The following is a 13,885-nucleotide window of genomic DNA, read 5'->3' on the forward strand; positions in this document are numbered from 1 at the left end:
CTCTACAAATTTAGATGATCAATTTAATTACAGACTTTGTCTGTAAAGCCCCTTAGTTTGCGGTGATACTGATTTCTATTTCTGCTCCTGCAGTAATTAAATCCAGATCTTTCCTTGCTCTGTTTTAGGTTGTGGACACTATCCTCCCACCTTTAGTCTCCCTGGTGTGCAGCCAGAATGGTAAGCTAGGCCACATCAAGTAGAGTTCTGTGCAACTTCAACATTTTGTTTCAATTACTTTGTTGCATAGTAATATTCTTGGCTCTCTGTGTTTTCAAGTGGAATGGAGGCTGTTCAGTTTGCGGCTACTTGCAGAGACCACATCACTGCTTGTAAACCATGAAGCCATGGCTGAGGGGAGAAAGGAGGTCCTTCAGTCAAATAGCACATTCCTGTCTTTGGTCAGAAAGTCATTACTTCCACAGTAAGTTCTCCAGCTGGACTCAAATGCTTAAATGTTCATAATGTACTGTGTACCTATATGTCATGATTATTCAATTTGTGTCATAGTGGTTAGTACTATCTGGCAAAGCACAAGGAGTTTCAGCAAAGAATGATTGTTAGTTGCAATGCCTGTTATTCATAAGGAGGGTGTGGGTGGGATTGTCTGCCCCCAGCTAAACTGATTGTGCATCATATATATATATTATTTATATTATTTTGTTTATGCCGAGATTGTATTGAGCATAACAATAAAAAATATTAATATGTGCCTATGCACCAAATTAACATTGTAGATTACATAGCATTCATTCAGATCGTCTGAGCTGGTGCATCTCCGGAGACCTGTAACAACCTCCCCAAATGCTCACAGACATCAGTTACTGTATATGGTGACTTCGCTTGTAGTGACCTAAATTGTTTATAGGATACTGAAGGGAAAGTTACAAAGTGTGCATGGTTAGACAATGTGGCTAGCATGAATCCCTTAAAAATAGTTTAATTAAAAGTCATATATCATTCAGCAGCCAGGGGCGTATTTATATTGGGTGCAGGGTGTGCGGGGCACACGGTCCCCTGTGTCCCGAGCGGGCCCACACCGCACACCCTGCACCCATAAAACTTACCTCTCCGGAGTCACATGGCGGCTCCGTTGTCTGCACCTGGTAAAACCGTCTGGAAAATGGCCACCGCGCCATTTTCTCATTGCTTGCGCATGCGCAGTACAGAGAAAATGGCAGCTGCGGCCATTTTCCCGGTGGCCTGTGCATGCACTATAGAATCTGGGCACACTCTAGTACCCAAAGTCTATAAGTGCGGAACTGGCCGCGCACCGCCCAGTGCGCAGCCGGACGGAGAGGAGGGGGCCTGTGTCGAAGGCTAGACCACTAGATCTTAACCAGGCGTACCTCTTGGGGGGTACAAAGACATTCTACCCCACACAGTTTAATACACTGTCAATTTTACATGTACAGTGCGGGAAACAGTCGGGAAGCTGGCGAACACAATGCCGACCGCCGGCTTCCCAACTTCTAAATCCCGGCAAGGGTTAAATGACAGGCGTCGAAATCTTGCCACCTGTAATTTTACCTACGCTAGGAGATAGATAGAAGGGGGGGGGTAAGGTTTAGGGCTCCCGGGGAGGACATAGGGTTAGGCACCCCCCCCGGGAGGTTAGGGGAAGGGGGGATAGGGTTAGGCACCCCCAGGGGGAGGTTAGGGTTAGGCACCCCCCGGGGGACTTAGGTTTAGGCGGTGGGAAAGGAGGGGAGAAGAAAAAACTTATGAAGGGTTATAAGCACTTCTAAAGTGTTAATAACCTAAACAGAGAATAAATAATGTTGTTAGCTGTACAGATGTGTCCTCATATACCTAGCCTCAGTACGCCATGAGATGTCTGGTGCATCTTTTTCGCTGGAATGTGCGACTGAGGACCTCATTTATCAATGAGTGATATTCTTATCACTCCTTACTAATCTTAAATTGTGCTCCAACAAATAAGCTCCTAACTGTCATTATTCAAGCACACGACAGTTAGGAGCTGATTGGGTGGAGCACCATTAGTAACTAGCGATATTGATAAATGAGGCTCTGAGTCTGAATCTGTACAACAGAACTTGTCATGAAAAAAACCACGGCAGCTGCATCTAAGCACTTAGGGGGTCATTCAGACCCACTCGCGAGCGGCAGTACGCTCGCAAGTGGGTCGATGTTCCCCACTGCGCATGCGCACGACGGAGGGAGCTCCGTCGTGCGCATGCGCGAGACCCGGCGAGCGACGGGCTTTCCATCGCTCGGGGTCTCGAACCAAAGGGGGCGTGCTGTCGATGTTGATTGACAGCACGCCCCCTTTGGTGGGCGTGCCTGCCAGACGGAGGCGTCCCCATGGGAATGCCTACCGTCTGAAGCCGGCCCCACTGACATCACTAGTGATGTCAGTGAGAGTGATTTTGGCTCTGATAGAGCCAAAATCACTCCTGGCCTTGCGGCTGGGAAACCCGACCGCAGGGTTTCCCTCGCAAGTCCGATGGTCGCGATGGTCAAGACCATCGCGACCATCTTTTTGCACGCTCGTATATGCTGTGGGTGGTGACCCACAGCTATACGAGCGTCCAGGAGGACGCTCCATTTTAATGGAGGAGAGCCCTGATTCAGAGCGAGCGCTCTGGTCAGAGCGTCCGGCTTTGAATCAGGGCCTTAGTATACAGATTCGGACTCCGTCGCATACAGATAAAACGTGTCGCATATCAAATAAATCAGTGCAGTGAGCGGGTACTGTGCTCCTTTTCTAATCCGCGGGTGTGGTGTGACATTTTTACATTCAGAATGTCAACAGGGACTTTAGGTTGACAACCAATATGTTGACCTCAAAAAGGTCGACATCATCATACCGTCACCATTTAAGTCAATGCCAGAATGTCAACATTTTATTTTTATTTTATTTTAGCATAAGCCTACCACTACATCTTAACCTAGCTAAAAACCATATGTCGACATTCTGGTGTCAACATGTTAAATTACAATATTCTAAACATGTCGAAATTTTAACCATGCCAACTTTTTTGGCATGTTGACTTATTGGTTTTCGACGTAAAGTCCATGTCGACATTCTGACTGTTGACATTCAGAACCTGTCAATATTGTGAATGTCGACCATCTGATCGGATACCGTAATCCGCCACTGTCTGAGCCGACCTAGGAAATGTATCATCGACTGGATAGAACATGATTTTATGGGGAATGGGGTTTAATGGTTTATAACTCTTTCTCCAAATGGAAGAGGGCTTTGATGTACATGTAAAATCCACTCACTTTGAAAGCAAATGATTCACTTATTAGAAACATGTCACTATGTGAGAGTCTAGCATTTCAGCGTTTTTAACTAATGTAGAATATTTACTAATCTCCATATTAAGTTTGCACTGTTTTAATAAATTGTACTTTCTTCTGAAGGGTATAGAAATTGCTTTTTCTTTGAATTACTGTAACCCGCTGTTTGTTTACTCATGCATAAAAGAGCCCATATATTTGTTCTTTTTATAAATATCTGAAGTATGCCTGGAACTTTGTGTCTTAGTACAATGGTTTATTTTCTATGTCAAATACATATTTTTCAGTCCCTGACCTTGTAGAAATTGCAACACAATTACAATAAAATACAGTAATTGGCAAAGGAGATCTAAACAAACTATGTCAAAATAATACAGTACTTTCAAATAAAAAACAATAAAAAAAATGAAAAATATTATTACTTTCAGTACACTTTAATTTTAACTACATATACTAAAGCACAATACTCAGCACTGCAGAATGAGCTTTGTATATATGCCAGGACATTAAAAAGGGGTGGTGGAGGGGAACTTTCATATTGTGTCATGTGACACAAATGACATAGCAAACCTCCAAATATTAGGCTATAATTTGCAGAATTTGCATCACAGCTTTTAGTGTCATACAAGGCCATTGATCCCGGATGGGATGTCCACGTGGCAAGTGCAGGTGGTGTGGTTGTTTGACTCATAGCGTAATATAATGAATTATGGTATCACAAAGTGGGACGTGTGACCAAGATGGCTTGATTACCAGTGAACCATGTCTAAAAATCCTGCCTACTTTACTTGGGAATTGGACAGGATTCAGGAGTCTTCCAAAACAAGTATGATTTATTCTCCTTATATATACAAAGAACTCTCTCTGACCACCAAACCAACATTATTTAGTAACTATATCATATAGCCACACTAAGCACGTTTTCCATTGTAATGTGACTGTAGCAATGTGCACTATGTGGCACTTAACCTCGTATTACTCTATAGATTGTTCACTTTCGAGCAGACCCTTTCTTATTACTGTGTTTGTTTCAAATTGTAAAGCTCTACAGAGTATGATGTCATTATATAAATATAACCTTTAAATAATAAGTCATTGATGTCATCATTGATACAATATAAGTATATTTGCTTGCACAGTTTGCAAATATCCATAGAAACATAGAATTTGACGGCAGTTAAGAACCACTTGGCCCATCTAGTCTGCCCCATTTTTAAACATATTATTACATCAACCCTTATGGATCCTTACTTCTTCTGCAGGATATCTTGATGTCTATCCCATGCATGTTTAAATTGCTCTACTGTCTTAGCCTCTACCACCTCTGATGGGAGGCTATTCCACTTGTCCACTACCCTTTCTGTGAAGTAATTTTTCATCAAATTTCCCCTGAACCTACCACCCTCCACTTTTAGAACATGTTCTCTTGTTCTAATGCTTCTCTTTCTTTGAAGAATGTCTCCTTCCTTTACCGTGTTAAAACCCTTTATATATTTGAACATTTCTATCATGTCCCCCTATCCCTTCTCTGCTCCAAACTATACATATTAAGATCTTTTAGTCTTTCCTGGTACGTTTTGTGGTGTAGACCTTGCACCATTTTAGTTGCCCTTCTTTGTACAGTCTCTAATGTATTAATATCCTTCTGGAGATATGGCCTCCAGAATTGAACACAGTATTCGAGATGAGGACGTACCAATGACCTATACAGTGGTATTATCACTACTTTCTTTCTGCTACTGATTCCTGTCCCTATGCAACCAAGCATCTGACTTGCCTTCCTCATTGCTTTGTTACAATGTTTTCTTGCCTTTAAGTCACCTGAAATAGTGACTCCTAGATCCCTTTCAGTACTTTCCAGTATAGTGCCATTAATACTATATTTAGCCTTTGGATTTTTGAGACCCAAGTGCATGATCTTGCATTTTTTGGCATTAAACTATAGTTGCCACGTTCTTGACCATTCCTCTAGTCTACCTAGCTCATCATCATTTGTTTTACCCCTCCTGGTGTGTCTACCCTGTTGCATACCTTTGTGTCATCTGCAAAAAGGCATAGTTTCCCTTCAATACCATTTGCAATGTCACAAATAAAGATATTAAAAAGCACTGGTCCAAGTACAGATCCTTGAGGTACTCCAATGGTAACATTTCCCTCTTGAGACTGCACTCCGTTTACTACAACTCTCTGTTTCCTATCCTGCAACCATGATCTTATCCATTCAACTATCTTTGTATCCAATCCCATGCTTTCCAGTTTATTTAACAGTCTGCAATGTGGAACAGTGTCAAAAGCCTTACTAAAGTCTAGATAAGCTATATCTATGGCCCCCCATTTATTTATGTCCTTAGTCACCCAGTCAAAAAAGTCAGTAAGATTTGTTTGACATGATCTCCCTACAGTAAATCCATGCTGATTGGGATCCTGCAAATTGTTAGATTTGAGATAGTCTAAGACTCTTTCTTTTAAGAGTGTTGCCATCAATTTCCCTACTACTGATGTAAGGCTCACTGGTTGGTAGTTGCTTGACTCTTCCTTGCTTCCACTCTTGTGCAGTGGGACAACGTTTGTGCTTTTCTAGTCCTCTGGAGTTACTCCAGTAGCTAGTGACTGGTTAAATAATTCAGTTAATGGTGTTACCAGCACCCCTTTAAGCTCTTTTAGTATCCTTGGATGTATCCCATCTGGCCCCATTGATTTATCCACTTTCAGTTTTGAGAGTTCTGTTAGGATCTTCTCCTCTGTAAATGTGTTTGTTCGTACCTCATTTTTTTGATTACACCTGCAACTTAACTGTGGCCCCTTTCTCTCTATCTCAGTAGTGAATACCGAACAAAAATAATTATTAAGATGATCAGCTATTACATTGTCTCCCTCAACAAGACTCCTTCTTTCTGTCTTTAGTCTTTTTATTCCACCTTTTGTTTTTCTCCTTTCGCTTATATACTTAAAAAAGTTTTTCCCCCTTTACCCACTGACTGTGCCATTTTCTCCTCAGCTTTTGCCTTTGCACATCTGATTACTTTCTTAGCCTCCTTCTGTGTTACAGGATACTCCTCTTTGTCTTCATTATTTTGTGTCTGCTTGTATTTTCTAAAGGCCATCTTTTTTGCTTTCACAATACTTGCTACAGTACCTCTTTCCCAAACCACAATGGCTTCCTTTTCCATGTGGTTTTCCTAACCCTTTTGATACAAAGGTCTGTTGCCTTTAATATTGCACATTTTACAATTTTCCCACCTCACCTGCACTCCTTTCAAGTTCCTCCACTCTGCCAAAGATTCGCTTAAACATCTTCCCATCCCTGCAAAATCAGCCTTCCTAAAATCTAATACCTTTGTTTTTGTATGGGGTGAGTCAGTATCTGTCTTTATTCTGAACCATACTGCTTGATGATCACTGGATTCCAGGTTTTCCCCCACTTTTACATCAGATACTCTGGGCCAAATGTAATAGGGTGAGAGTTTAGAAAAGTGAGAGTTTCTGACACTTTTTAAACTTTGCCAATGTATTAGAGTCCAAAAACAAAGTAACAGAGTGAACTTGCATGCTTTTTCAGACTTAGAAAACTCTCACGATTTAAAATCTCATACAGATGTTTTCCCATTTTGAAGATAAAACTCAACCAATGTGAGAGTTTAATGCTAAACTCTCACATTTTCTAAACTCTCACCCTATTACATTTGGCCCTCTGTCTCCATTTGTAAGTATTAAGTCTAATATTGCGTCTTTCCGAGTGGGCTCCCTCACCAATTGCTGGAGGGAGGCTCCCTGCAATGAATTCAGGATGCCCCTACTTCTAGTGGAACTTGCCACAGACACCTCCCAGTTTATATCGGGTAGATTAAAATCTCCCATGATTATAACCTCTCCTTTTAATGCCATTTTAGTGATGTCCTGCAGTAGTTTATTGTCCAGTTCCTCTTCCTGACCTCTGGTGGTCTGTAGATCACCTCAATACGAAGAATCACTTTCTCCCCTGTTTCTATAGTCACCCAAAGGGACTCGTTTTTTTCTTCAATACTGTGTATTAACGTAATATTTATGCTTTCCTTGATATACATTGCTACACCTCTGCCTATTCTTCCCATTCTGTCCTTCCTAAATAAAGTATATCCTGGTATAGCTATGTCCCAGTCATGATTTTCATTGCACCATGACTCCGTAATAGCCACAATATCCAGATCATCCCTTGTCATTAGTGCAATTAGTTCAGGGCTTTTATTTCCTAAACTCATAGCATTTGCACACATTGCTCTTAGACTTTTATTTGTTTGTTTATTTCTCCTGTTCCTAGGTATGTTCATCTCTCTGTCTATGTTTATTTGGTTTTGTTCTAAACCATCTTCTGTTGCTGTGGATATGCTTACTGTTCCATTTGCCAGCACAAATAATACCTCTTTATTGGGGGAGCAGATTTCTTTTTTCATGTTTGGTTCACTGTCCCCCTCTTCTAGTTTAAATAGTTCTTGGTGAAGCTTTCAAACTGTTCACTCAGTATTCTAGTTCCTTTTGAAGATGGGTGCAGGCCATCATATTTGTATAAGCTTAAATCTTGCCAGATGGCATGGCTATGGACTGTCAGCCCAAATCCCTCCTCATAACACCACTTCTGTAGCCAAATATTGAAGTTTCTGATGCAATGATTTCTATCTTCCCCTCTGTGTACTGGCAATACTTCTGAAAAAGTTACAGTGGTTGCCACCTGCTTTAGTGCAGTCCCTAACTTCCTGAATTCATCTTTTATTGCCATGACTTCAGCATTGGCCAGGTCATTTGTCCCTAAGTGGACAATGACATCCAATTCTCCATCTTTTCTTGCTACCTTCACAATTCTCAGCATGCGGTCTTTATCCCTTGGAGCTGTGGCTCCAGGTAAACACCTTACTTGTCTCTCTACTTCAGCAGTGTTTCCCAGGTGTACTCCTCTAATAATGGAATCTCCCAAAAGATGTATGTATTGCAATTTTATCTATATAGCAAGCAAGAAAGTCTGCCTGTCCTTTATGCACGGCCAGAGTTTTGACCCTAGCTCCACCAAATTTGGCATGGTGGTACAGTTTGGCCAGTATTAGGTTTTTGCCTAGGTTTGAAGTTTGTCAGGGTCACACACTGTCAGACAATCCCTAAAATAGGGCCACTCTTAAATTATACAGGTTCAGGGGCTATCTCCAGTGGAAATTGGCAGTCTGCCAAAAACCTGTGTGAAAGCTACAAAACACCACAGTCTGAACAAGCGTCAAACTTTGACTTGTTTAAGTTCATGTTAAATTCAGAGTTAGTCCTTTTTAAAGTGACCATATATATATATTAGTCAGCTCTCTGTGTTTGCATGCAATGGCGTAACTAGAACTTTGTGGGCCAAATAGCAAGATCTTAAAAGTCCCCCCCCACCCCAGAGATAAAAAAAAAAATTGCCCCCACACAGAGCCCATTCATGTTATGCCACGCTGACATCATTCAGTTTATGCCAAACAGTAGTACCACTTATAAACATGATGCCACGCGGTAATAGTGACCCTTATACATTATGCCACACAGTAATGCCCCTTACACTACACAATAATGCCCCTTACAAATTATACCACATGGTGTTGCCCTTTACAGAATATGCCATATAGTAGTAGTGCCCCATAACACATTATTCCACACAATAGTAGTGCCCCTTTCACATTATGCCAGATGCAGCTCGGGCCCCACAGCAGCTGCACCCCTTGTACCCACGGTAGTTACGCCACTATTTGCATGCATGTTAGCAAACAGTGGGGTCCTTTTCAGGATAAATGGAATGGGGTTATAGGTGAGGACAATGTAAACAAACAAATGCTGCAGGTGTACTTCAGGGTCCAGTCTTCAACCCCAGGCAACATCGAGTATCCCAGCTAGTATAGTAATAATTCATCAAATAAATGCTGCTTGAATCTTTCAAAAAGCTTATTTAACTCTCTTTTTAGGTATGAGCGAATCCTTGCAGAACCTGACCCTGTGCCTGTGTATGCTTTAAAATTGCTCGTGCCTTTGACAGAATACAGTCCTCCTTTTATCAGGTAAACATTCATAGAATTAAGTAAAGAATTAATGTAGGAAATGGTTTTCTTTTTTAGATGATATGTTAGCTGCAGTAGTAATTGTGTCACACAGGATACATACGCTTGTTCGACATTCATAATGTGGATATGCAGACAGACCAGTGTGCCGGTGCATTATGCATATATATAATACAGAATCCATATCTGTTATATTCCTCTGCTTCCATCTACTCTCACATTTGTTTCATATTTACTTTTTAAAGTAGCAGCTTAACTTGTCAGCTGCAGTGGATGAAGGACTGTATGTGCATGCAGAGGATGACAGTGAAGAGAGATGGCTTATCTTCTAGTCTGTTCTTAACCTCTGTTGAGTAAGTTAAATAGGTTCTTTGTACAAGTCTATACCCAATGGCCACCCATCAGCACAGCTGAGAGCTCCATCTATATTTCTCTAATAATCCTCACTGTCACTAAAATAAATAAGAGTCTTGTCCATCACCCTTATGTTTAATGGGATACTCCTCGTGTTGTCTGAAATGGTCAGTTGCCTTGTGATGTTAGTTTGGTCTATATAGCTGATAATAGGAAATAACCGAAATCAGTAGATATCAGCTGTAAAACGATGTATTATGGCTGCAGAAAATATGACCATTATTCTACTGTACTAATTCAAAGCTACAAGCAACCCAAGCACACAATTTATACTAGTAAGCAATAGCTTGTATGTGCTGCACCTGAAGAGAGTGCTGGTAAGGGCAACTACATTACTAAAGGGCATGTAGGAGCTTAGATATGTGCAAAAGCTGCCTGTGTTAGATTTAGTTACACTAGCAAATAGAAGGTGAAGAGGAATATGATCACTGTATATATAGTATTGACCCATATAGGTGACACTGCAACAACCTGTTCAGTTTAAGTGTTCACAGAGGACATAAAGCCTGCTCTTTCAGCTGGAAAAAAAATAAAACATACATTCACTATCCAGCTGCTAAAATGGTTCCTAAGGTGCGTATTCACTAGGCGATAGAGGAACAACAGTGCGATTACAACATTGTAATCATGCAGTCGTTCCTCATCCTGTAGGTTCTTACACTGAACGTTATCTTCAATCAGTCATTTTAATCGCCTAGTGGATACCCGGCATTACACTCACTGTGTAAGACCTCATACCCACTGCCATTTTTTGCATTCATATTGCTAGTGAGTTTTTATTTTTTTTTTGCTTCTTTTGTATTAGCAGTTTGAAATTAAATATTAGCACTGGGAAGTAAGGGTCTGATTCAGAGACTGACCCAATGCCGATATTTTCACAGAATGAGCGATTGCTTGCTATTACGCAAATGCAGCACTGTGCATGCGCAGCGTTTGGAATGTGATTACGTTTGTACAGATGAACCACTCACAAAGTGAGTGACAGGTTGTCATCGTTTGGGGGTGGTAACAAAGGGGTGGTTAGAAAGTCACAGGCATGTCTGACCATTTAAACGCCATTTCATGAGTATGCATAAATTAGCCATTGCGTTCTCCTGCGCAGTATGAGAGCTCTCAGCGTGTCAGGATAGCCGCAGTGTTTGAGGCAGGTCAGACTTGACTTACATGCTGCGTGGCTGCCCGATGTGTGTCAATGGTACCGGTGTTTACACTGTTGCACGTTGTCGAACCAGGGGCGTAACTAGGTATTTCAAGGCCCCAACGCAAAATTTTGTAAGAGCCCCTATGTACCATCAAATGGTGAAATATATAACACAAGGAAGATGGGCCCCCCCTCAGCTCTGGGCCCCATACCAGCTGCACCCCTTGCGCTTATGGTAGTTACGCCCAGTCATCAAACGGATATGAGAAGGCAGCAGTGGGCGTCCCTATGCAAGGCTGTGCTTTGGAAGGCATCCATGAGTGAATGCAGTTGTGATTATATTACAGTCCATCTCTGGATCAGGCTCTAAGAGCAAAGACCTGGATGCACTGCCACAAGACCTGGTATTGGCAGACACTTTAGAACAGAAATCTTAATAAACAGAGCTACTGCCATTAATAACACAATATGCTGACCCAGGTAAATGTCTCATGTACATTATGGAGTCAGGAAAGCATTTTGCCATCAGCGGTGACACGGTCTTATCATGGCACAGCTATTTGGAATATCTGTATTTTTGTGGTACAGCTTATTTCTGCTTTATCAGTTCTTCTATAGTCAGTGTATGAAGAGGGGGAAAACAGATTCTGGATATCGGTTGCCAAAGTTAAAATTAAATACTCATGACTTTTCAAACATTGTTATGATATTATTATAATTATTATTTTTCTAAAGTTGACTAAAGTACATATCCCAACAGCCCCTATATTTATAACTATATATTGTACTGCTAGGGCTTTATGATTCAGAATTCCATTCTCTGACATCACAATGCTCAGTAAAGTTCTATTTTTTATTCTAATGCAATTACAGTCATGTTTTGACACTGATTGCGATAGTTCTAGGAGAGAGGCAGCAGAGGTCAGTTATGTCAAATATGCAGAAGAAAATGGTGGGTAAATTGATGGTATAGAATTTTAACTCTTAAATGTAAAAATATTTCCATGAGTAAGATAATATAATCACTAGCTGATGTGCTAAACATTGTCAGGGATTTTTTTCTTTCCTCTCATAACCTGGAAAGATGGTATTTCATATATAATATTTCAGTTCACTTTATAACCACACAGTACCATAATTAAATTGCCCACTTAGGGTCACTTACTGTTTTGTCAACTTTCTATTCATCAACCCCCCTGCATATTTTGTTAGCTTAGGCCATGGTTTTTATTAGCTTTCCCCTAAATCTGCCCTATAATGTCCTTTAATGATCTGTTTTGTACTATTTACCCACAATGATGCAGAGCAAAACTAGTATTTACGTGATGACAGTGGCATAACCAGGGGGGGTCGGCCGGGGCTTGTGCCCTGGGCTCCATCCAACCGGTGGCGCTTGGGCCGCTAGCCAGACGCGGTACAAGTCCGTTTCAGTAAGTATAGTGTTGACCACAGTGAGTGCGGTCCGTTTGTTTTAGCAGCCAATGAGACTCAGACAGACTCCCATTGGCTGCTGCACCCACGGCCGTAGCTGGGCTGGAGCTTACTCATGAGCTCCACCTTCCAGCTCCCGCAGTAGGTGATGGGAGAGACAACATGATGTCTCTCCCATAATGCCGAGTGGGCCAGGAGATGGTGGAGCAGACAGTGGCAGGTGCAGGAGCAGGGATTTAGGTAAGTTTTATTTTTTTTGTTTGTGTCTATGACTGTGTATATGTAAGGGGCACTACATAACGAGAACCACTACTGGGGGCACTACATAATGAAGACCACTACTGGGGGCACTACATAATGAGGGCGACTACTGGTGTCACTACATAATGAGGACCACTACTGGGGGTCACTGCATAATGAGGACCACTACTGGGGGGGCACTACATAATGAGGACCACTACTGGGGGGCACTACATAACGAGGACCACTACTGGGGGCGCTCCATGATGAGGACCACTACTGGGGGTGCTACATAATGAGGACCACTACTGGGGGTGCTACATAATGAGGACCACTACTGGGGCACTGCATAGGGGAGACCACTACTGGGGGCACTTTATAAGGGGGACTACGGGGGGGGCACTACATAATGAGAACCACTACTGGGGGCGCTGCATAATGAGGACCACTACTGGGGGCGCTACATAATGAGGACCACTACTGAGGGCGCTACATAATGAAGACCACTACTAGGGGCGCTACATAATGAGGACCACTACTGGGGGTGCTACATAATGAATACCACTACTGAGGGTGCTACATAAAGAAGACCACTACAGGGGGCACTACATAATGAGGACCACTACTGGGGGCGCTCCATAATGAGGACCACTACTGGGGCACTGCATAGGGGGGACCACTACTGGGGGCACTGTATAAGGGGCACTACATAATGAGGACCACTACTGGGGCAATACATAATGAGGACCACTACTGGGGGTGCTACATAATGAGGACCTCTACTGGGGGTGCTACATAATGAGGACCACTACTGGGGGTACTACATAATGTGGGCGACTACTGGTGTCACTACATAATGAGGACCACTACTGGGGGGCACTACATAATGAGGACCACTACTGGGGGGGTGCTCCATAATGAGGACCACTACTGGGGTGCTACATAATGAGGACCACTACTGGGGCACTGCATAGGGGGGACCACTAGTGGGGGCACTGCATAGGGGGGACCACTACTGGGGGCACTGTATAAGGGACACTACATAATGACCACTACTGGGGGCACTACATAATGTGGGCGACTACTGGTGTCACTACATAATGAGGACCACTACTGGGGGGGCACTACATAATGAGGACCACTACTGGGGGTGCTACATAATGAGGACCACTACTGGGGGCGCTACATAATGAGGACCACTACTGGGGGCGCTCCATAATGAGGACCACTACTGGGGCACTGCATAGGGGGGACCACTACTGGGGGCACTACATAATGAGGACCACTACTGGGGCACTACATAATGAGGACCACTACTGGGGGTGCTACATAATGAGGACCA

The 13,885-nt window shown here is 42.5% G+C and overlaps 1 protein-coding gene across 2 annotated transcripts in view; it reads left to right on the forward strand.

The window, feature by feature from the left end:
- Nucleotides 1-13,885, forward strand: part of ULK4 (unc-51 like kinase 4) — a 777,293-nt gene that overhangs the window by 402,543 nt on the left and 360,865 nt on the right. For both annotated transcript variants that reach the window (XM_088463894.1, XM_088463889.1), the window contains exons 28-30: nucleotides 129-180; nucleotides 280-424; nucleotides 9,225-9,317. In XM_088463894.1, coding sequence (XP_088320020.1) covers nucleotides 129-180; nucleotides 280-424; nucleotides 9,225-9,317 — 290 coding nt within the window. The remainder of the gene's footprint in view (nucleotides 1-128; nucleotides 181-279; nucleotides 425-9,224; nucleotides 9,318-13,885) is intronic.

Source organism: Taudactylus pleione, unplaced genomic scaffold (genome assembly GCF_031769625.1).
Source record: "Taudactylus pleione unplaced genomic scaffold, aTauple2 ptg000053l, whole genome shotgun sequence".
Taxonomy (NCBI): Eukaryota; Metazoa; Chordata; class Amphibia; order Anura; family Myobatrachidae; genus Taudactylus; species Taudactylus pleione.